Source organism: Triticum aestivum, chromosome 6A (genome assembly GCF_018294505.1).
Source record: "Triticum aestivum cultivar Chinese Spring chromosome 6A, IWGSC CS RefSeq v2.1, whole genome shotgun sequence".
Taxonomy (NCBI): Eukaryota; Viridiplantae; Streptophyta; class Magnoliopsida; order Poales; family Poaceae; genus Triticum; species Triticum aestivum.
In genome coordinates, this window is record NC_057809.1 from 506,902,943 (window position 1) to 506,928,306 (window position 25,364).

Sequence of the window (25,364 nt, forward strand, 5' to 3'; positions counted from 1 at the left end):
ATGCCAGTCTCAGGCCCATCACCCCTGACCGCCGGCCGGCAGACCTGTTGCAATCGAAATCTGGAAACACCCACGGTGCCAGCCGTTTTTGCCTAACCCGGAAAAGACCACAGCTCGTCTTCCCTTCCCGGTTTCGACCCATCGTCCCTGGTTTGCTGACAGTCACACGGCCAGAAAGATCACAAATGATGTAACAACGAAAAGCAGAAACGCCTCACTTTTTGACACTTTGTGTATGTGACCCCAGAAGGAGATGAAAGAATCTAGCAGCAGTAGAAAGCCAACATCATCAGTCTACACACACAGATCTGTAAACGAATGTGGGGGACAGGCAGAAAAAGGTGAAGAAAACGCAGCAAAAAGCAGATCCCCATTACTGAAGGGCCGGCCCAACGAAGAACCAAAACTTTACACCGGCCGACCTGCCTCTTCTAATAAAACAGACTCTCCAGTCCACACATCCTAAATAAAACATCAGCGTATATGTACCAGCACCAGCAGGCAGCGGCCACCACCCAGCAGCTGCTTGTAATTATCATGTAAGAGACGACGATCCGATGGTCTCGTTCTCGAACCGCCGGACCTCGCCGGCGAGGCGCTTCATGGCGTCGTCGTACACGTAGGGGACGCCCTCGAAGGTGACCTTGCGGCCGCTGCCGGGCCGCGGCACGAACTCCTGGCAGGGCTCACCCAACACGTTGATGGAGTTGTGGTAGTGGTAGTACCTGATCAGGGCCTCCGTCTTGTGCGTCGACCTCCCGTAGATGTTCTGCGACATGTGCACCCCCGTCGCGTACGCGTTCCGCGCCTGGATCGCGTACTTGCGGTCGCGCCGCACCCTCGTGATCGAGTTCCGGAACACGAACTTCTCGAATCCCCATTCCCTGCATCGTCGGTGAAATGTGCATTGTTAGTTCAGATAACATCGTTGCTATGTATTAGTTTGAAATGTAAGATCAACAATGAAGACAAAGACTGTGCTAAAATTTAGTGTCATGATGAATAAGGCAAATTCTATTTACTGGGCTCAATTCATCTTTGTTTCCAGGCCGGTAGAAGGCGATGCCTTTACTGTGGAACCAAATCATGGTATACTACTAAGGTTTTTGCCTCAGTGGTGAAAGCTGGAGAACAGAATGTATTAAAGTAATTGGCTTTGTTTGTGAAACCAACTGATGTTTTACTAACATTTTTGGCTCAACAGCGAAAGATGCTGGAGAACCAAATGTCTTAAAAGTAATGTAATGACCTTTGGTTGTGACACCTAATGATGCTTTAATTAACTGCTTTGCAGGACTCAATTTGACCCAAAAAATTGGTTCAATGATGAAAGCTGGAGAACAAAAGGGAAAGGTGTCAACCGCCATGTTGCCTTGCAGGACTCAATTTGACCAAAGGAAATCTAACCAGTTTTTAATTAAATTAAACGTGCAAGGTCGAACTCAAGCAGCTCAGTGCCCAATTGTTCAACGGACTGCATAAACAAGTAGTAACTGCTTTGAGAATGTTTGTTTGTTTGATTAAACAACACAGCCAAGGTTCAACGGCTAAATTATATATCTGGGAATGCAACCAAACCCGTAGAGACAAAATGTAGGAGTATTTACTACCAGCCTGAATCTGATACACCTGAAGCTAAATTTGGGAGGCAGCGCGACAGAGATCTCGCAATCATAAATATAAAACTGAATTGCGAATGGACAGATACGGGATAGACATCACAAACCTTGAGTAATCGTTCCTCGGATTCTTGACGCAGAGCTTGGTGGACATGGGATTCTGCTCGATGGTGAACTGCGTGTACCCCGAGAGCCTCCCGAGCACCTGGTCCAGAGCCTGGCCGTTGGGCAGGTAGAGGTACTCGTCGACGTCGAAGAAGAAGGTCCAGTTGGCGGCGTGCCGGTACCGGTGCAGGCAGTCGTTCACCACCAGGAACTGGTTGTAGTAGTAGCTGTCGAACTCGGCCTGCGCCCGGACGTCCTGCACCGTGACCCGCCCCGCCCTGATCCACGGCTCCAGCACCGCCCGCACCTCCGGGCTCACGCCGCCGGCGTCGTGGAAGACGAAGTGCGACCTGGGCCCGAAGAAGTGCGCGTGGTACGCCACCCACTCCCGCATGCGGTCCGCGCTGAGGTTGCCGTAGAGCGAGGAGCCGCAGTAGAGGTAGTCGTACTGGAACGGCGGGCTGAAGGCGGCCTCGTCGTAGGCGCCCGGCGCCTCCTCGAGAGCGACGAACCGCTCGTACCGGCGGGAGGCGGTGGAGTGGTAGGCGTGCACGAGCAGCCTGCCGCCGGCGTTGGCGGCGTTGGGGTTGGACGGGAAGGTGCAGTTGACGACCACGGTGGTGTAGACGCGGCCGTAGCCCCAGTCTGGCAGGATCTTGTAGGCCTTGGTCCGGACGGCGCGCGGCGCCGGGTCGGCGGCGCTCGGGTTGGGCTGCCACTCGCACTTGAAGTAGGGGGTGCCGAACACGTGCGTGGGCTTGGACGCCAGCCCCACGATGGCGAACGTCCGCGGCCCGCCCCGGTACGCGCCCATCTGCACGAACAGCGCCGCCGCGCTGCCGTACGGCCGGAGCACCCGCTTGTTCGGGTCCTCCGGGCGCACCGCCGCGCTGCCGGACGGCCGGGGCACCGGCCTTTTCGGCTCCTCCGCCCGCGCCGCCGCGGTTACGTGCGGCCGCGGGAGCACCGGCTTGTTCGGCTGCTCCGCCCGCGCCGCCGAGCTGACGTGCGGCCGAGGGAGCACCGGCTTGTTCGGCTGCTCCGCCCGCGCCGCCGAGCTGACGTGCGGCCGAGGGAGCACCGGCTTGTTCGTGTTCGGGTCCTCCGCCCGCGCCGCCGGCTTCGCCAGCTGCATCGGAACAGCGGCGGCGGCGGCGGGGATGGCCGGAGCCGACGTCGCCACCGGTGCGGTCTTGGTAGCTGCGTCGGAGGACGTCGAGTTGGCGGAGTGGACCTTAGTGTTGTTGGCGAGGGGGAGGGCGCATGGGGGCGCGGAGGCGGAGGAGCGGGCGGCGGCGAGGAGGGAGCCGTAGGGCTGGAGCTGCCACAATGCGACGAAGAGCGTGAGGAAGGCGAGCGAGGCGACGAAGAGCTTGATGTCGACGCACGGGGCGGCGACGAACGCCCCACCGCCACCGCCGCCGCCGCCTCCTCCCGCGTCTTTCTTCTTCATGGCACGCACGTACGGTTACGGACACGGCTCTGCAACCGAAACGGCCACCAGCTCCCCGATCCGCCTGCGCGGCCGGCCGGCGCTCCGCTGCGGGCTCCGCTCCCGTGCTCCGGCCGGACCACTGCTCCGGTTGCGCGCCGCGCTTGCTTTCCCTCCTCCGTCCGCCCGTCCGCCCGTCCGTCCTGGTTATCTTTCTCGGGAGCGGGCGAAGGGCTGGGTGGGCGGTAAAAGGCGAGAGAGGTTCGATCGAGATGCGGGGAATGTGGGGGGTGACGGAGCGGAGGGAGGGGAAGGTGGCGGGGAACCGACGGGTCGGTCGGTGCGTCGACGTTGTCGACGGACGGAGCGGGGGAGGGAGGGATTGTTCTGGACGCTGCGGGTGAGAGGGAGGCGGGGGGCGGCGCCGCGAAGCAACAGTCAAGGCTGGCTGGCTGGCTCAGGGAAGGAGGGAGGGAAGGAAATGAAGGCGCGTGTGAGAGAGGTACTGGTGGTGGTGGTGGTGGTGGAGTGAGTTTAGGGCGATTTAACCGCCGGATCCGCGCGGTCCGTAACGCAGGCCACCAACCGCGTTCGTAGGGCGTCGTGGCGCTGGCGGTGAGGAAACTCTCGGAAGGAAATCAAGGCCCGCCACCGGACAAGGCGTGCGGGAGCGGCCGCCAGTTTGGCCTGGCTTGGACCTGTCTCGAGCCCGGGCATGCAAGCAACAGCGCCGCGGCTCCGTGGATCGGAGACGGGTAGGGTTGTAGTACAGCGACGGAGTGGCTCGGCTCGTCTCCGGTGGAAAAGCCGTCGCCTGCACGGTCTCGCTTCGGGCGGTGCGCACGTGGTTGATAGCCGGGTCGTGGGTTGTATACAGTGTATACGCTCCGCGAGGACATCTCTCAGCGGGAAAGAAGACGCTCCTTATAACAGTGAGGTTAGGGAATTCTCCTCATGCGACCACATTGGGTGTCGGGTGCTTTTGATTTATCCAAGGATTCAACGACGACAACTATGGCTTTAGGACGCTGGTCCTTAAGGACACGCGTACTAAAACTAACCAACTGTCATTGACAAGGTTAAATCGGCTCGGATGAGGGAGCAGCACAATCAACGCGTCAGCAGCTTGTTCTAGCGGCGACCGTGGTCGATCGGTGGCCTCGAAATCTTAACCTAGTTTTTCTATGTTTTAGGTGCTTTATATTTACCGTGAACTGCGATAATAGATTTTTGAATCGTTTATAAAGAAATAGAAAAATAAGAACTCTCCGACTCAAAAGGACGAAAGTCGGTGTATGGAAGACGCCGCCAAGACAACAAAGCGACCGGACCGCATCGACGTGTCACCCTGGTGGTGAAAAGCGTTGCTCCCCCTGAATAAAAAAGGAAATGACCCAACGAGACAGTGCCACGACTCAGGCGATGTTGTACTAAAAAATTAGTAACGTCTCCGTTCGTGGATCTGCTTGCCGGACGCTGGCATCATCTCGTCTCGTCTTCTCCTTGCCTTTCTCGCTGGCGCCCGGGCCGTGCTCTGCTGCCTGCACCTGTGCCATGCAAAAGCACAGGTCATCCAAGGCGGATGGGTCCATCTCGACTTCCTTCTCCTCTGCTGAGCGGCACTGCACTGGTACGACTTGAATACTGCTCACCTTTATCCATACCTCGCGCGTCACTAGCACCAGACGTGCTATAGGTGCATGGATTATCGCGTGGATGTGCGCTACCGCGACACAGGCGGTGTGAAGGCCAGTCCATTTTTCTTACAAAATTACCCAGGTAGTCCTTGAACTTGCTGGCGCGTAACGTCGTCGTACTTGAGAAGCACTACAATTTCGCGGTAATTATATGCCTCATCGGATTTGTGGGTTCCACATGTCAGGGTAAATCCACTGGGACAACCGCCCTTACTCTCCTCTCGACCGAGTCGCTCTCCCTAGCGCCGCCCTATGATGCTCTCGCGATCCTCGTCGTCGTCGAGCCGCCAGCGCCATTGTGTCTTGTGAGGCAAAATTGATAAATTTGACCTATGGATAAAATCAAATCACAGAATAAATTACTCGCAAAACTATTTCACGTGGCTGATCTTTTTGTATGATGCCCGACACGAAGGCGTCACACTACACTGTGCAACGCCTCACAGATAGGCGCTGCACGCCTGTCCAGCGTCGCACTCGTGTGATTCGAAAATTACTAAGTTAGTGTGCAACGCCTGAGAGCTAAGCGCCACACTATACAGTGTAGCGCCTAGCTTCTAGACGTTGCACTAGTGGTTGCTTCATTTTGTAGTGCAACCACTAGTGCAGCGCCTGAGAGCTAGGCGCCACACTATACAGTGCAGCGCCTAGCTCTTAGGCTCTGCACAATGACTTAGCAATTTTTAGGCAGTCTAGGATGCAACGCTGGTCAGGCGTGTAGCGTCTATCTGTGAGGCGTTGCACAATGTAGTGTGGCGCCTTCGTGTTGGGCGTCACACATGTCAAATTTGTCAAATTTGCCGTCTTGGGACAACGGCAAGACCAGTGACTACTCCATGGAGGAGTTCGATTCAAGCGTAAGCCCCCTCTCTTCTGTATCGTAGGCTAGCGTTACGGCCAGGGTTCTTACTAATTAGGGACGTTTTGTATCTGAATCTCAATTCAAACCGAATCCAACCGATTTTACTTGTTCAATTCGATTTGAATGAAATCCGGGCGCCTCTCACCATTGAAGACTCAAATCTTGAGGCATTGTGAGGGTATAAGGAGGTCTCTGACTTGTGCTACCACAAGAAAGATCCTATAAAATTGGTAGCATTCCAAGGCAACGTCAACAAAAGGAGGTTTTATGGGTGTCATGAGAATGTAAGCCCTCCGCCTCCATGGTTCTTGTTTCGCTCTCTTTGAATCCCTGCTCTTTATACTTCTTGATCTATGTGAGTAGTGTGTTGTGAATGTAGTTGAAAGGGTTGGTATGCTCGATTAGGAGGAGGGAGGGATTAGGAAACAAACATTTTTTAACCCGTTTTACAAAATTTAGGCTCGATGTACGTCTCCGTTGAAGGGTGTGAAGTCACAATGCACCCCAAGCGCCAGAACGACTCTCCTCATGCCATCGCACGATGCAAGGTGACGTGAGTCCACTAGCGGTGCCCTTGAAGGCAGCAACCGAAAACTTTACAATGGGCTATCTCCACAACTTATTAATTGAAAGCTCCGAACACCTCCCGGTACCTTCACCACACACTAGTACAACGACGTTCCATACAAACGGTTTTACCCCCTTTCCACGACATAGTTTTAAATCATCGCCTTGCATGTGTGTGCGATAGGGGGGTCCATCCCACATTTTCTAAATAATTTACGAGTGCGATTGCATTTTGCATCGGGCACAGTTTCCTCTAAGCTCACCTGTGAGATAATGTGCTATCACAAATGATTGAGGAGCCCCTACACGGCTACACACACGTAGAAGTGCTGCAAATCGTCTGTGATTTGTTGTGTATCACCAATATTTCAGTTCACATCTCGTGTGCTTTTCCTGTAGTTCATAGGCGGTTAAGCTATGAGTGACATGTGGTTTTCGTTTTGGATCCCACACGCTCAGTTACATGAAACTGTGTCCGCTTTAATATGGCTAGGTTATGGCAAAATATCATGTTTGAATCGCCCTGCAAAAAGCAAATTCGCCATGATATGCAATTGAACAAATATATAGTGTCTACAGGAAGAACATTATCAAAATTTGCCATAATATGCAACTGAACAAATGCTAGCTAAACTCCACAAATGTATCGACATGTGCAGTACATAATCATAATGTATAAAATACGAAGATCTCATCACATGGAAAACAATGCATCCATGCGTATATGTTTAGCTGCTAACACTAGGTGAATGCATACTTATTGATGGAGGAAAAGGCTTGCTGAAATCTTCATCATATCGAGTGGGCTTGATGCAGTGTTTCAGGCAGAAGTTGCTGATAAATTCCTAACAACCAACAATTTAGTTGCGGGGAGCAGTTCAGAGGTCATCGGTTCAAAGATGATCCGTAGGGTTTTTAGACCAGAATGTACGTACCATGCGTGTGGAGTAGAAGATGGTAATTAAGAGACAGACTTACTGGCATTATCTTGTCAGCATCGTTACAACAATCAGAAGATCTGCGCATGAAGATCATGTGTTTGCAAATATAGTATCCACAAAGGTTGGTCCCTTCTCATTGTTGAGGACACTATTTTTTTTGTTGAGAATTAGTCATGTGTAAGCTGTTTATTTTTTTGAGCGAAATAGAAAGAGGTTTCTTTAGAAACTTGAATATTTGACTAGCATAAGAAAAAGTATTTGCGAACCTTTGGATACATTTTATGAAAATAACAGATTTCGTTGTCTTACCAGAGAAACGATCTCGTGCTGCAGAAGTAGTTGACGGTCAAACCAGTTCCCTCCTTTAGTTATGTACCTTAAAAATTGATAACCCACAAGTATAGGGGATCGAAACATTTTTTGAGGGTAGAGTATTTGAGGGAGTCCTGGATTAGGGGGTATCCGGACAGCCGGATTATATCCTTTGGCCGGACTATTGGACTATGAAGATACAAGATTGAAGACTTCGTCCCGTGTCCGGATGGGACTCTACTTGGTGTGGAAGGCAAGCTAGGCAATACGGATATGTATATCTCCTCCTTTGTAACCGACTTTGTGTAACCCTAGCCCCCTCCGGTGTCTATATAAACCGGAGGGTTTTAGTCCGTAGGACAACATACAATCATACCATAGGCTAGCTTCTAGGGTTTAGCCTCTCCGATCTCGTGGTAGATCAACTCTGATAATACTCATATCATCAAGAATAAATCAAGCAGGACGTAGGGTTTTACCTCCATCAAGAGGGCCCGAACCTGGGTAAAACATCGTGTCCCCTGCCTCCTGTTACCATCCACCTTAGACGCACAGTTCGGGACCCCCTACCCGAGATCCGCCGGTTTTGACACCGACATTGGTGCTTTCATTGAGAGTTCCACTGTGCCGTCGCCAGAAGGAAGGATGTCTCGTCTCGTCTTTAAAGACGATACTACTGTTGGGGGAGCTTTGGCTGTCGGCCAAACTCTCCGGCTAGGCGGTTTCATCATGACCGTATGTTCGGCCACCGCGCCGACGATGACTTCTCGGGTCATCAAAAACAACCTCCACGTCAAATCGGCACTCGCCGAACAGATGGATCCAATGGAGCTCGCCTCCTTAAACGAGCTCTTGGATCGCATCGCCGCCCTGGGAGTCGCTACGGACTATGATCGGATTGGGCTTAAACCCGATCAAAGGGAGATGAACTCTCCGCTGGTCACCCATCATATTGCAGTGGTGGAGGAACAATGCGGCGACCTCTCCTCCATATTAAGGACCAACTATGTACGGATTCCTAAGCTCTTCGAGCCGGATACCCATTCGCGGGAGGACAGCATCCAATCCCTGAACTTAGAGTCAGGTAGCGGGCCAGGATTATCGGGCAACACCCCGGAACCAGAATTTCCAAAATTGGAAATTCCTCGGCCCCTGGATCCCAGATTGGGTAAGGGTTCGGATTCAATTCCACCCACCCACCCAAACATAAGCGATCTTTCCCACATCAAGCAAGAGCCCCAGGAAACAGTCCATCACTATTGGGCCAGATTCCTCCTTGCGATGAATAAGGTTAAGGACTGTCGGGAGGAAGACGCAATCTTATTTTTCTGTAATAATTGCACGGATAAGGGAATCCTTAACGCCATAAATCACCGTGAGATATCACGCTTCGCTGACTTGGCGTCCATAGTATGAAAGTACTGTGCGATGGAAAGTGCCTGGAAAACCAAAACGAACTTTTGGGATAATCTGGCACTAAATACGAACCCAGTCCGAAATAAAAGGGTGCACTATCAAAAGACACCCAGGTCAACTACCAAAAAGCAAAAACCCTCTATAGGGCATGGAACCGTACTGGAGGGATGGCTCAATGGACCCTGTAAAATTCACAGTATAGAGGGCGCCATACCAACACATAGCCTTAGAGTATGTTGGACACTCCGGCAGGTGGCTAAAAGCGGTGAGGATCTTCTCATCCCAGATGCCGCAGAGAACCATCCCACGGATAGCAATACAATATTAACATTCTTTGAGACCTTCGCATCAAATAATAGGCGCAAGCGAACACTCCGCGGCATTGCCGAAATCTGCCATGTGGCAGCAATAAATCCATGGAGTGACACGGCTATCACCTTCAATGCCAGTGATGAACCTAAATTCCGAACAGCCCGAGCACCAGCTGCACTGGTCCTTAGCCCAATCGTGGACGGCTTTCAACTCACCAAAGTACTCATGGACGGCGGCAATGGATTAAACCTCATCTATGAGGAAACTCTTCAAAAGATGGAAATAGACTGGAACCGCATTGAGCAAAGTAGCACAACCTTTAGAGGAATTATCCCCAGCCGGGAAGCATGTTGTGCTGGGAAAATCACACTAGATGTGGTATTCGGCACGCTGGATAATTACAGGTCCGAAGAAATTACATTCCAAGTGGCCCCGTTCAGCAGTGGTTATCACGCTCTTTTAGGACGGGAGGCGTTCACAATCTTCCAAGCCGTACCCCATTACGGGTACATGAAGCTCAAAATGCCCGGGCCCAACGGAATCATCACTCTCGCTAGTGATCCGGACACAACACTCCGCGCCAAAAACAAAACAGCCGCACTGGCCCTCGAGGCATTATCCGAAGCCCTCTCGGCCAAGGAATTAACCACGCTATGCTCCACAGTGGACATGGACGACGTGATACTCGACAAGAGATCCAAGTCCACCTCTTTTAAACCAGCGGATGAAATAGTCAAATTCGAAGTCCACCCAATGGACCCTGCAAAAACAGCCTCCATCGGGGCGCAGTTAAACCCCGCCGTGGACGCCGCACTACGAGAGTTCCTGCGCGAGAATTGGGACATATTCGCCTGGCATCCCTCAGACATGCCAGGAATCGCACGCAGGATGGCCGAGCATAGCCTCAATATCCTAAAGGGATTCAAGCCGATCAAGCAAGCTCTTTGGCGTTTCTCCGAACCTAAGAGACATGCCATGGGAGATGAACTAGCCAAGTTATTGGAGGCCGGATTCATCAGAGAAATAAAACACCCGGACTGGCTAGCAAACCTGGTGATGGTAGCAAAGAAGGATAAATCTTGGCGCCTTTGTGTCGATTTGAAGGACCTCAATAAAGCTTGCCCAAAGGATCCCTTCCCCCTCCCCGCATCGATCAAATTATTGATGCTATCGCAGGACACGACTCATTGTGTTTCCTCGACGCATACTCCGGTTATCACCAAATCAAGATGGCGGAGGCCGACCAAGCCGCAACGGCATTCATCACACCATACGGTCCCTTCTGTTTTAACACAATGCCTTTTGGGCTCAAAAACGCCGGCGCAACATATTAGCGCATGATTCAGACATGTCTAGAGAAACAAATCAGCAAAACAGTAGAAGCATACATAGACGATGTGGTCATCAAAACCAAACACGTCGACTCTTTGATAGACGACTTGAGGCTCACATTCAACAACCTCCGAACATACGACATCAAGCTCAATTCGGAAAATGCGTTTTTGGCGTACCAGCCAGAAAGCTCCTAGGTTTCATTGTCTCCAATAGAGGTATTGAAGCTAATCCGGCCAAAATCCGAGCTTTGTCACAGTTGGCTACCCCAACAGACCTCAAACAAATTCAGAAGTTAACTGGATGCGTGGCGGCTCTAAGCCGCTTTATCTCCCACTTAGGAGAAAAGGCTTTACCCCTTTATCGCCTCCTTCGGCGCACCGAACACTTCGAGTGGATGGATGCGGCCACAGCCGGATTGGAAGAAATAAAAGCCATTTTGGCAACCAACCCAATCCTGGCCGCACCAAACATCAGCGAACGAATGCTGTTGTACATTGCGGCAACTCATCAAGTTGTCAGCGCAGTGCTCGTTGTCTGGAAGCGGACGGACATAAATTTCCTCTTCAAAAGTCGGTATACTATGTATCCACTGTCCTCACTCCATGCAAATCACGGTACCCACATTATCAAAAGATAGCCTATACGGTATTCATGGCATCCCGGAAGCTGCGACACTACTTTCAAGAGTGTTCGATTACAGTAGTCTCGGAAGTGCCACTTAATGATATTATAAACAACCGCGACGCTACGGGCCAGATTGCCAAATGGGCCATCGAGCTCCTCCCGTTCGACATAACATACAAACCTCGACGAGCCATTAAGTCGCAAGTATTGGCCGACTTCGTCGCCGAATGGACGGAGGCCGAACTCCCTAAAGAGTATGGCGCATACTCCAATTGGATCATGCACTTCGACAGTTCTAAAATGCTGGTTGGTCTAGGGGCTGGCGTCGTCCTGACGTCCCCAACCGATGATACTATTCAGCATGTACTACAGATACTGTACACAGACTCCAACAACGCAGCCGAATATGAAGCTCTGTTGCATGGCTGGAGGTGCCTGGGGATTCAAACCTCGCAATATCCCAAATAAATGGAGACTTTGATGCCAAGGATCCGAAAATGCCGGCCTATCGAAACGCCGTCCTAAAAATGTCAGCCCAGTTCGAGGGGCTCGAATTTCACCATGTGGCTCGGGAAAACAATCAGGCGGCGGATATCCTCGCCCCCATCGGTGCCAAACGCGATGTGGTCCCGCCAACATATTTTTGGAGAGGTTGTTCAAGCCATCCGTAGTATGGGAAGGGGACACTGGTAACAACAGCCCGGACCCGGCCAAAATACCCTATACCGAACACCCCGACACGATCGGAGGCTCCGCCATCGAAATAACACCTTCATCCCACGTAATAATGGCCATCATTGCCCCATGGACAGAATCATTCCTGGCCTACCTAACTAGACAGGAACTTCCGGAGGACCAAAATGAGGCACGCTGCATAGTGCGGCGATACAAGGCCGACATGGTCCATGAGGGAGAATTGTAAAAAAAAGCACTACCGGAGTCCTTCAAAGGTGCATCTCCGAAGAGGAAGGGGCAGAACCTTTTGGCAGAAATTCACGCCGAACTCGATGGTCACCATGCCGCAGCCCGGGCTCTTGTAAGCAAGGCCTTCCGTACATGATTCTATTGGCCAACGGCCCGGGCAGATGCACAGGAGTTGGTCCAACGTTGCGCTGGTTGCCAGCTCTTTGCAAATCAAAGCCACATGCCACCCACCGCCCTCCAAACAATCCCCATTACGTGGCCCTTCACAGTCTGGGGGCTTGACATGGTTGGACCCCTTAAAGGGGGAACCCACAAGAAAAAATACTTACTGGTCATGGTGGATAAATTCACCAAATGGATAAAGGCCAAACCTGTTAAAACAGCTGAATTCGGACCGGTGATAGACTTCATACCAGGGGTCGTACACCGTTATGGCGTCCCTCACAGCATCATCACTGACAACAACACGAACTTTATAGCCGATGAGGTAAAACTCTGGTGCAGCAAAATGGGCATCAGGCTCGATTATGCTTCGGTCTATCATCCACAAACCAACAGTCAAGTGGAGCGCGCGAACGGTCTTATAATGAGCGGCATTAAACCCAAGCTAGTGCGGTCCTTAACGGAGTCTAACACGCACTGGGTAGAGGAGCTCGACTCCGTACTCTGGGGGCTGCGGACCACATCGAACCGTAGTACCGGATATACACCCTTCTTTATGGTATACGGCGCAGAGGCAGTCTTGCCCTGTGACATAATTCATGACTCACCTCGAGTGCGCATGTACAAAGAAAGAGAAGCCGAGCTTGATCGGCAGGACAGTCTGGACACCTTGGAGGAGGAGCGCGACATGGCAAAAGCCCGTTCCACATTTTATCAGCAACAAGCTCGTAGATACCAAAGCAGAGAAGTACGGGCCAAAACTTATAATGTTGGCGGACTAGTTCTACGTCTGCCGGATAAGAAAAAGAACAAGCTCGAGCCCAATTGGGAAGGTCCCTTCATTATTGACCAAGTTCTGACCAGTGGAGCGTACCAACTGCGGGATGCATCGACTAATCGACTCGAGCTGAACCTGTTGGGGATATTACTATTGGAGGTAAACCGGCCTTATGTAGCCGGGTTGACTCCTTGAAGATTAGAAGCCCATGAAGAGGTGAGGATAATGGCGCTTTAAGGAAGGCCCAAGGCCCAAAGATGGGCTATAGCCTGTAAATGTAAACCGACCTAGTCAAATAACTTGTATGATAAGATAGGGAGAGTAGAGACCGAACCGGACACGTTTATGATCCGGCTTCGGGGTTCTGTAGTCCGGCGGGCGTCAACCTATGTATATAAAGGGACGACCCGACCGCGGTTTAGGGACAGAGAACAACAACTCGAGAGCCAGACAAAGCGGATTCACTCCCTGGCCTTTCGAAACCCTAGCAATACCAATCACAACTAGAAGTAGGCTTTTACCTTCCTCGAAGGGGCCAAACTAGTATAAAATTCCCCGTGTCCCTTTGTCCGGTTTAACCCCTTAAGCTAACCCGTAGCGATGGCTCCACGACTAAGTCCTTTCACAAGGACATCTGCCGTGACAAACCCACAACAGTTGGCGCCCACCGTGGGGCTATCGCACGATGGTTTTGAGTTCTTGAAGGGCAGCTTTGATGGACTTAAGGGATACGCTGTGGGCCGGATGACGAAGAGTCTCCGCGGCAAGCTCTACATCGACAACGCAGGATGGGGTCCCGAGGCCGATTCAATCGAATACGGTTACCGGGTCCCCTTTGGTGGGTTCATGTCTTCATCGGCAAGATCGGCGAACCGGCCCCCGAGCCGGACATCTACACTGACATCATCGAAACGGCTCGGCGTGCAAGCTCTTCGCCGGTTCAGCCCGAGGCAAGGCATGTTTTCGTAGGCGTCATCCATGGATCAAGGTACGAGGATGGACCGGTATCCGATGGAGAAACCGTGGTCTGTTCTGATGATGAGTATTCTGGAGAGACCGAATCACTTTACCAGTTGCAGGACGGCCGGATTGAGGGAGGATCCGAGGGCAACAGTATTCCGGATTCCCCCGGTCTACCAAACCGGGCCGCCATCTTCATGGCCGGCACACAATCAGCGCCTCATTCATCTACCGCCACAACAATGCTCTCTGGTTCAACGATGGCCACACCAGCAGGTGCAGGAAGCTCAGCGCCGCCTCCGGCCCAAGTCTTGTCTGATTTATTCAACGCTTTGGCAACGTTGATGTCCACGGAGGTGGATGCAGCAGCCAGGGATCAGCACAATGCGGAGATTGCAAAGGTGAAAGATCAGATAGCCCAGGCTAAAGCGGACCTGGCAACAGAGAATGCTAGGATGGCTACAGAGCGGGCTGAATTGGAAGCACATGCCTACCGGATTAGACTAGATCAGAATGCTTCAGAGGAAGTCATGAGAAGAAGGTATCGATCACGTCTCCCATTGGTTTATGAGCCGCAGAATATTTTCAACACACCAGGTGCAGGAGCTGGTAACCAACCCACGCTAAACCGGGCGGGAGCGCCGGGAACAGGAGCGCCGGTTCAGCCACGCACGACGGACCCGCCTCGCCAGAACAACATTGTGCCATCGACGCCGCCCGGGCATTATTCCAACCCGTTGGACAACATTGTGGCTGCCGCTTCACACTTGGCGGCCCTCCCAACCGACGGCGAGTCACCAGTTGCAGTGGAAGCACGTCAGTCTAGGGATCTCCTTCAAACAACACTAAATCAACAGCAGGCGTATTCACACAGTCGTGAGAGGATTCACTCCACTCCCCATCCAAGCCGGAGTTATAGCAGACACGTGGAGGATGAACCGGCCGTGTCCAGTAGTACACGTCGCCGAAATTCACCACGAGGGAACAACCCAGCCGGGGGAGGCGCTAATGCACAAGACGTTGTGGACCATGGCCGCGCACGTCGGGAGGCCGAGTTGGCAGCTCGACACGGAGCACGGCAGCATACTCCGGTTCACCCCACGGCCTCCATGGAGCCAGGGGTGATGTTCAGTTCCTTAGGGGTGCCGTGTTTAACTCCCGCTTTGCGTAATGTGAGACTGCCCAAGGATTTCAAGGGACCTCGTAAGGTACCAAATTACACCGCCGATTTGCAACCAGAGGCGTGGGTGGAAAGCTATGAGATGGCAATGGAGATGTTAGATGTGGATGAGGTAGTATGTGCTAAATATTTCACCATGATGTTGGAAGGAATAGCTCGCACTTGGTTGAAGAGCTTGCCGACCAACTCTGTTGGATCATGGGCCAAATTGAAGCACCGGTTTATCCAGAACTTCAAGGATACATGTAAGCAGCCGATGTCAATCGTAGATCTGGCCGCTTGTGTCCAAGAGGAAGGGGAGTCCACGACCCATTGGGTCAAACGGGATCTCAGCGATTCTGCATTCATCAGATCGTATCAATGCAGACACTGCAGTGTTAACATTAGAGGGTAATTGTCATTTCAAACTGTTAAAACAGAAGTTGGGACGGCTCAAACGTCACTGCAATGACATGTCAACACTCATGGCCGCTTTGGTTAAATACGCCGATTCAGATAATACCAAGGATCCGGATTCAGAGGAGGACAACCTGGAGAAAGGTAAGAAGAGCGGCAATACCAAAGGTCAACAACATAATCCGGCAGGCCATGGAAACGGTGGTAAGCGCAAGGTCGACAACAGCTTGGACTTTGTTGCAAATAGCAGCGCGCAGGAGAATGGCCAGCGCCGTAAGGGCAAGCAGCCCCAGAGGGGTGGAGGTTCAGGCAACAATTTGGAGCGCCTGTTAAATCAGCCCTGTCCAAAGCATGGATCGAAGGAGAAGCCGGCATCACATCTTTGGAAAGACTGTTATATCATGCGGGATTTCAAGAATTCCAATATGTTCCAATATGACAACGGCCCGCCCAGCGGTTCAGGAGGAAGTTTCCACGGGCCGGGTTATGGAGGTGGTGGTTCCAGTTCAGGGTTTCTAGGCAACCAAACCAGACACATCAATCAAGGGCACCAAGGCAACCAGGGAGGTTACAACCATCAGGGGAGTCAGCAGCAGCAGCAGTCGGGTTATCAGAGCAATCCCAAACAGCTGAACAACGGGCAATATCATGTCTTCACTACTAGTTTGTGCAAACGTGATCAGAAGCTTCACAAAAGGGCAGTAAACTCTGTTGAGCCGGCAGTACCTCAGTATTTACGCTGGTCTGAGCAACCTATTTTGTGGAGTAGAGATGATCACCCCCCGGGTTGATAATCCAGGTCATTTGGCCCTGGTGGTAGCCCCTCAAGTTGGGGGATACAAGTTCACTAAAGTGCTCATGGATGGGGGAAGTAGTATCAATATTTTGTATTATGATACATTCCGCCGTATGGGGTTGACAGATAAGGATCTTAAACCGTCAAATACGGTCTTTCATGGTGTGGTGCCTGGTAAGTCTGCATATCCTGTTGGCAAGATAGCTTTGGAGGTAGCTTTTGGAGATGACTACGATTCAAGGTCAGAAACATTGACATTTGAGGTGGTAAAGATCAAAAGTCCGTACCACGCCTTGTTTGGGCGGCCGGTTTATGCTAAGTTTATGGCAAGGCCATGTTATGTTTATCTACAGCTTAAAATGCCAGGTCATAAAGGGACTATCACAGTACATGGAAGTAGAAAGATTGCTTTGGAGTGTGAAGAAGGCGATGCGGCTTATGCTGAGTCGGTTTGTGCCACGGAGGAGTTGAAATTCTATAAGGAGCAAGTTGATCCGGCGGACATGACCTCTTTAAAAAAGCCAACTACGGAACATGATCCAGCGTTGAAGTTCAAATCGGCTACAGACACTAAGATGGTTGACTTTGTTCCTGGCGATTCATCCAAACAGTTCAGCATCAGCGCTAACCTGGATCCCAAATAGGAAAGCGCGCTCATCGAGTTCATCCGTGAGAATCGGGACATCTTCGCATGGAAACCTTCTGACATGCCAGGTGTACCGAGGGAACTCGCTGAGCACACACTCAACATTGATCCTAGGTTCAAACCGGTCAGGCAGTTCCTCCGCCGTTTCAACGAGGAGAGACGCAAGGCTATAGGTGAAGAGGTAGCCCGTCTGTTGGCTGCTGGGTTTATTGTCGAAGTTTTTCATCCAGAGTGGTTAGCCAATCCGATGCTGATTCTTAAGAAAAACGGCACTTGGCGCATGTGTGTGGACTACACAGATTTAAACAAGGCTTGCCCTGCAGACCCCTTTGATCTCCCTCGCATTGATTAGATAATTGATGCTACGGCGGGTTGTGACCGTTTGTGTTTTCTGGATGCTTACTCTGGTTATCATCAGATCAAAATGGAGGTTAAGGACCAGGAGAAGACATCCTTCATAACTCCCTTTGGAGCCTTCTGCTATGTTTCCATGCCCTTTGGACTAAAGAGTGCCCAGGCGACTTACCAGCGATGTGTTCAGAATTGCCTTCATAAACAAATTGGGCACAATGTTCATGCATATGTGGATGATATTGTGGTCAAATCCAGAAAGGAGGAGACATTGATAGAGGATCTACGAGAAACCTTTGACAATCTCCGGGTTTACAAGATGATGCTCAGTCCAGAGAAGTGTGTCTTCGGTGTCCCAGCACGCAAGCTCTTAGGCTTTCTGGTTTCAAATAGAGGCATTGAGGCTAATCCGGAAAAGATTGCAGCAATTACATCCTTGGCTAAACCGGCGTGTATTAACGATGTTCAACGTCTGGCCGGCCGGATTACAGCCTTGAGCCGGTTTATTAGCCGCCTTGGAGAGAAGGCCATCCCCTTATATCAGATGCTCAAGAAAACAGATAACTTTGTCTGGAGCGAGGCAGCTGATAAGGCGTTCAAGGATCTGAAGCGGCAGCTAGCTGAACCGCCCGTGCTTGCGGCGCCGATTGATAAAGAGCCATTATTATTATATGTGGCTGCTAATGCCCGAGCTGTTAGCGTAGCCATTGTGGTAGAGCGCAAGGAGCTCGGCAAGGAATATCCGGTTCAACGGCCGGTTTATTATATTAGTGAGGTGCTCATTGAGTCCAAGCAGAGGTACCCGCATTGGCAGAAGTTGGTATATGGGGTGTTTATGGCGAGCCGGAAGCTTAAACATTATTTTCAGGGCCATCCTATCACAGTGGTCAATTCAGCTCCTCTGGGCGACATCATTCAAAACAGAGAAGCAACTGGCCGGATTGCCAAGTGGGCCACTGAGCTTGGACCTCATGGGCTCAAATATATACCCCGCACAGTGATCAAGTCCCAGGCACTCATGGATTTCATCAACGATTGGACGGAGTTACAGGCACCTGAAGAGAAACCAGATAATACATACTGGACTATTCATTTTGATGGATCCAGACAGTTGGAGGGCTCGGGGGCTGGAGTCATACTAACTTCCCCACGAGGTGACAAGTTTTGTTATGTCCTCCGTTTAATGTTCCCTTGTACTAACAATGCAGCTGAATATGAGGCTTTACTCCACGGTCTTCGGATGGCTAAAGAGATGAATTTGAGACAGGTTGAGTGCTTCGGCAATTCAGATCTAGTGTCTCAGCAGGTGTGTGGCACTTGGGATTCTAAGGACCCACTCATGGCTGCATATCAGCGAGAGGTGGACGTAGTGGCTGGTCACTTTAAAGGTTATCAGGTGGACCATATAGACCGGAGAAAGAATGAAGCGGCGGACGCTTTAAGTCGTCTTGGTTCCCAACGTAAACCGGTTCCGCCCAATGTCTTTCTTGATGTGTTGCACAATCCGTCAGTCAAAATACCAACTGAAGAAGATTTGGCTATTCCTGATCCGGAGGCTCAGTTGGTGGCAGCTCTGCATGCCATACCGGATTGGACGATCCCATATCTGGATTACATAAACTGAGGCGAGTTACCAGATGAGGAAACATTGGCCCGACAGATAATCCGGCGTTCCAAGTCCATGACCATACTCAATGGGGAGTTACATCGTTGCAGTGTTTCTAGAGCAATTCAGCGCTGTGTTTCTCCTCAAGAAGGTCGTGAGATTTTGCGAGAAATCCATGAAGGGGATTGCGGTCACCACGCCGGTTCAAAGTCGTTGGTTGCCAAAGCTTTTCGCCACGGTTTTTACTGGTTGACGGCGCATGCTGATGCGGAGGATTTAGTCAAGAGATGTGATGGATGTCAAAATTTTGCCCACCGTGCGCACGTTCCGGCTCAAGAGTTGCGGATGATTCCAATTACGTGGCCGTTTGCAACCTGGGGGGCTTGATATGGTTGGACCCTTCAAGCGCTCTAAGGACAAGAAGACCCACCTGTTAGTAGCAGTTGATAAATTCACTAAATGGGTGGAGGCAGAGCCAGTCAGCAAGTGTGATGCAGCCACGGCGGTTCAATTCATCAAAAAGGTGATATTCCGGTTTGGCTTTCCACACAGCATTATAACAGATAATGGTACTAATCTATCAAAAGGGGAGATGGAAGAATTCTGTCAACGTGAGCACATCCGGCTTGATCTAGCATCAGTGGCTCACCCCCAATCTAATGGTCAAGCGGAAAGGGCAAATCAAGAAATTCTACGGGGTATCAAACCAAGGCTTATGGTTCCCTTAAAGCGGACGCCGGGTTGTTGGGTTGAGGAGCTACCTTCTGTGTTATGGAGCATCAACACCACACCCAATAGGTCTACGGGTTACACACCTTTCTTCATGGTTTATGGAGCGGAGGCAGTTCTTCCTAGTGACATCCGTCACGATTCGCCCCGTGTTGCAGCTTATGTTGAAGCTGATAATGAGAAGGCACGTCAGGATTCTCTGGACCTGTTGGATGAAGAGCGTGATCTTGCAGCAGCACGTTCGGCGATTTATCAACAAGATCTTCGACGTTATCACAGCCGCCGGGTTAAAACCAGAACCTTTCAAGAAGGTGATTTGGTGCTCCGGCTCATCCAGGATCAGACTGATATGCACAAGTTATCCCCCCCCCTTGGGAAGGACCCTTTGTGATCAGCAAAAATCTGCACAACGGATCTTACTACCTCATTGACGTTCAAGAGCACGTCAATCGGAGGAGGAGACAAAGCAGCCATGGAACATAGCTCTCCTTCGGCCTTACTATACTTGAAGCCATAGGCTCTTCATCTGTACATATTTATGACAGTGTATATATCATATAATAAACCGGAGCCTCCGTTATAAGCGGGGTATCTGTTCTTTCTTATATCATGTGTGTGCTTTTACAAGTTAACTGACAAAGCGGAGTCTTTGTTAAACCGGCTTTAGCAGCTGCATAGAGATAAAGAAAATCACTAGGGGGCTTGGTCATGTTTGAACCACAGCTACACCTCTTGATAGGCATTTCAGCCACAAAAGGAAAAATTTGTGGAGCCAAAGAGAGTGTTGTACACAGTACAGACTCAAACATAGGCGCACACTGAGCATCGCTCACAAAGTTACTTGGGGGCTCTTTTTTGCAAAGCAACAAAGAGTTTGAAAGGACCCTCGTAATGGGCTATCAAGCCATGGCTTGGAAGCCTGGTGTATTCACCTAAAAACCCGGGTTAGCCTGCCTTCATCAAGTAAGCCACTCCTGTCCAGGTAATCCTGGTATGACCCATCGAACGTTTGACAAGTCAATCTTTTACAGACCCTGAACTTGTCATAGTTAAAACGATGATTGGTTAATTGGAGGACCATCTTAAAAGGATTGTTAAATGGTTTAACTCAGAGGCCTGGCAGCCCATGAAAAGCCTCGATTTGGAGCCTGGCAGCTCGTAAAAAGCCTTGCATATTTTCCTATTTGATTTTTTTATTGAAAATCATAAGTATTTTTTGATAAATCGGTGTCCTTGACCCGGCTTGCTTTTCAACTACTAGTTGTTGGCACATGATCAATTATAAATCGGTGTTCATTGACCCGGTCTGGTTTGACTAAATCACCAGTGTTATAAAATCTGGTAGTTATATCGGTCCGGTTTAATATATAGACCAGCATTATGAAGATGAAATTATCAAACGTCCCGGATTGGTGTTAACACCTTTGCCGTATACACGTTTTGAGGTATGTTCTGTACATTACTTTTTGTACAAACACTTGATTATTCATCTAAGTACTATATACTTCTTGGATATTATGACACGTTTAGCGGTAAACCGCTAGACGCTTTTAAGTTTTTGTACCCAGGAAGACAATTCATCATGGGTTATGCATAAATATATCCTGAAGGGAGGCACAGGTTGTCACAAAGCATTACGAAACATGCTCGATGGCATGGCAGATAAACAGAGTTTCAGCTATCCTATTACATGAAGCTTCAAAGCGGCTCAAACAGTGCCATTGTTTTTCACAGTAGCCACATAAACCGGCGACCGGATCAGGACTCTTCATCGCGACGGTTTGACGGTTGTGGATCAGTTGATGTAGGCACTTCTTCATCCCTCCCCAGACGCTGGAAATCAGCCGTTGACCAATCGATTCCGGTTAAAGCTTGGAACACTGCTTCCTCATGGATAAGATTGGAAGGGTTAATATCAGGGGCGTAAGTGTGCTTACGAATCGGAGGCACAAGTTCTTTGACTTCATGAATGTCGGCCGGCTGTCTTTTCCCTTCTGCATCATAAAACGGTTGAAAATGGGACAAATCGGTATCCTCAGCCAACTTGCTGGCCGCTGGCCGCATCTATTTGGTCAGCCGCCGAAGATCATCATTGTCGAAGTTTGAACCGTCTTCTTTAACGCCTGGGTATCCTTTAATAATATCCTCCGCTTCAAGGTCCGGAATCCAGGCCTTGGCTCGAATAAGGGCGGTTAAAGCTCCTGCTCTGGCAGCGGCTCTCTTCAACTCGGCAATACGGGCTGGTAACATGCCCAGCTTCTCAAGGGTCTCCTTAATCAAAGTTGGAGCCGGTTTGTTATAAGCCACCATGCTAATGGCCCGCTGAGACCCAGAGTATAGCTGCTCAACCAATGTATATGCCGCTTTGAGCTTCATCCTCATATCTACACCAAGATGAGCGATCCGAGTGCCTGTCAAAGATTTTATCAACATTTTGGTTAATTTTAATATTCATTGACTGGCGCAACATACATAAGCAGGCACTTACCAAAGATAACAGAGGTCGTAGCATTGATTTGGCATTTCAAACTGGCTAGTTCTTCAACCACTGGTTTCAGGGCTGCCTCGGCGTCTACAACTCTTTTGGTTAAGCCGGCTTTTTCGGTTTCCCATTCAGCACGCTCTTGGTTGAAGGATTCTTTCAGCTTTTCCATTCCGGCCAGGGCCTGGGTCAGCTCCTCTTTGGCTTTTGCAGCTTCAGCTTGTTGAGACTTCACATTTTCTTGCAAGTCAGAATTTCGGGCATCTTTGCTTCTCAGTTCAGTCTACAACATTGAAGGTATATTCAACAAACAACATATTTATGCACTAAGTATAAAGCATATAACAAGTTATACACTTCATACTTGGGGGCTAATGCCTATTTGCTCTCAAATACTACACTCTATACAAGTCTCCAGAACAATGCAAGCATTATCCTTGACACTTGGGGGCTAATGTGCGTCTGTTCTAAAATGGCTGTGTGAATTAAAAACCGGATTAACTTGCCAAGTTAAACCAGCCTTTGGGGGCTATGCTGCAGAAAGTTATCTAATTTTCCAAGATGAGTCTTATCTATTATTGGCGACACGCCATTGCAAGGATCAATGATGGGATGCTTGAAGTGTTACAAAGACCCGGTTTGTGATTAACAATCATAAAACGGCCCTTGGGGGCTACTTGGGATAATGTTTCAGCTATAAATCAATATACAAAGGGAGAAGAATTTACCTCATATCGCTCTTTCATCAAGTTCACCAAACCGGCTTCATAATCCCGGTTTGAGTGCAGACGGTTCAAGAAGCCGGAATGAAGCTCATCAGTGTTAAGATGATCATAGTTTGATAAGTCGCTGCTCCATTTACCTTTATCCCAGGCAATTTGCTCTTCTTTGGCACTATGCTGAGCTAAAATGACGGGATGGCCATGAGAGCTGTGGCCTATTCCAGTAATAATAACATCATCACCTTGGCCTTCAGGATTTTTGGTGGATGATGTTGGAATTTCATTGTCCTTCACCGGACTAGTCCGGTTTGGTTCTGCCGGTTCAGTATCGGGTGCGGCAGGCTCAGCATCTGTTGGTTCGTCGGTATGTTGACCTTCAAGGGGTGGATCATCAAAAGTAGCTTCAGGATGGGAGCCTTCCAGTTCACCCATCTGTTCCGGTTCACCCCTTGGTTCTTCTTCTTCGGTGATAGGGTCTTCTGGCGGATTGGTGACCCAAGCTTTCTTGCTGGGTCTGGCTTTGGCCTTGCAAACAGAATAAAAAAGGATTAACATCCTATTCAAAGGATTTAGGGCGCATTGAAAGGAAAGGTTTTTACAACTCACCTGGCCACAGTTTTCAAAGGGGGGAGTTGAGTTGCTGTTGATTCACCAGAACAAGAAGGAGGTGTCACCTGATAATTTGAATCGGATGGATTAAGAGGCTGTCTGAAATAACGTGCCTTGGGGTAAGAATGGTCAGAAGTAGGAGAGACCTCAGACCGGCGTTTCCGAATCAGAGTGTCAGGTAAACCGGCTGAAGTGACCTGTTGGCCACTGTGCCGGGTTGTCCGGCGAGCTTCATGCTGTTGAGTCTTCAAAATAAATGTTGGATCCAAGTGAGCAAGAGGATGAGAAAAGCTTACTTTCCGGATTGCTTGGCGAGTTTTTTGTGTTGGCATAGAGTCTAAACCGGAGGAAAGGGTAATTACCTCTACGTCATCAGCTTGACTAGCTTCTGCATCCTCCTAAGGAAGATCATTGTTAGCAGATGCATAAAAAGAGAGCCAAGTGAGTCAAGTTCTACCTCAACTTCTGGATCATAAGTATCATCATCAAGCTCCATATTAATCCGGTCAGTCGTTTTCCGCTTTGACGTCTGTTCTACAGCTTTGGTCTTCGGGCAGGATGGCTTGACCGCTTTGTCTCCAGTTGGCTTTGCCGCTTTCTCTATGGATTTCCGTTTCCAGAAGGGGTTGTTGCCCTATACATATAAAGAAGAAGGGTTACAGGTTGCATAAGTTCAAGATAGTAGAGATAAAGAGGGAGTATAATGCTTACAGCAGGTGGTTTGTTCTTGACATAGAAGGGACTCAGACCGGTTTGACTACAGACCAGTTCTGATTCATTCAGAATCTTCTTTACACCTTCAGTAACTTCTTCCTCAAATAATTGGATGTTGCAATGGCGTTGAGGGTCGTCAACCTCACCGGTATATTCACACATTAAACCGGGACGCCGACTTAGCGGCAAGATACTCCAGGATATCCAGCAGCACACAAAATCCACGCCTATTAAACTGTTTGCCATAAAGGCCCGGAGCTTGGTGAGTTGAGGAGCGTATTTCGCCCTTTCTGAAGAGCCCAGGCGTTGTGGCATTGGGTGAGTATTGGATAATCTGTGCTCACGAAAACCGGGGAGGGGATTTTCATCCTCAGGCGAAGTGTCTCTGCAGTAAAACCATGTTTGGTTCCATTCCTTTGGGTGGCTATGATGTTTGGCATGAGGAAATTCCACTTCTTTCCGCTTTTGAATCGAGACACCACCAAGCTCGGTGTTCGGGCCATTTACAAACTCTGTGTGCCGGTTTAAGTGAAAGAAATCCCGGAACAATTCTGCAGTTGGTTCTTCTTGTAAATATACCTCACAGAAGACTTGGAAGTTGCATAAGTTGGAAACTGAGTTGGGACCAATATCTTGTGGATGCAGTTGAAAGCTGGCAAGCACATCTCGATAAAACTTCGACCCTGGTGGTTTGAAACCACGACCTATATGGTCAACAAAGACCACCACCTCGCCCTGCCCTGGGGTTGGAGGATTTTCTGTTCCTGGAACTCGCCATTTGGTCTCAGGTTTCTTAGGCAGAGAACCAATGCTAACCATCTCATTCAACTTAGCCTCAGTAACCCGGGAACGAGCCCAGTTGCAGGCAGTGAATTGTTTGGCCATTGCAAAGTGAACAAACTGAAAATGAAAGGCCGGTTTATAAATTACGTATGATTATATACAAGAGACAAGGGAGTAAGAAACATACTGATATGTGAAATGGCACAACCCGGAGACCAATGCAATAAGAGAAAAAGGTAATACCAGCACAGGATTACTCAAACACTGTTAAACCGGAGCATAATTATGAAGTTAAAATGCTCCT

General features: G+C 49.9%; 1 protein-coding gene across 1 annotated transcript; it reads right to left on the reverse strand.

Annotated features, from left to right (window-relative positions):
• Positions 1-236: 236 nt before the first annotated feature.
• On the reverse strand, positions 237-3,854 carry LOC123128170 (galactan beta-1,4-galactosyltransferase GALS1). Its single transcript, XM_044548103.1, has 2 exons — positions 1,727-3,854; positions 237-884 (listed from the first exon to the last, which is right to left on the reverse strand). The coding sequence occupies exons 1-2, from the start codon at positions 3,175-3,177 to the stop codon at positions 536-538; spliced, it is 1,800 nt and encodes a 599-aa protein (XP_044404038.1). The 5' UTR covers positions 3,178-3,854; the 3' UTR covers positions 237-535.
• Between the last annotated feature and the right edge of the window lie 21,510 nt (positions 3,855-25,364).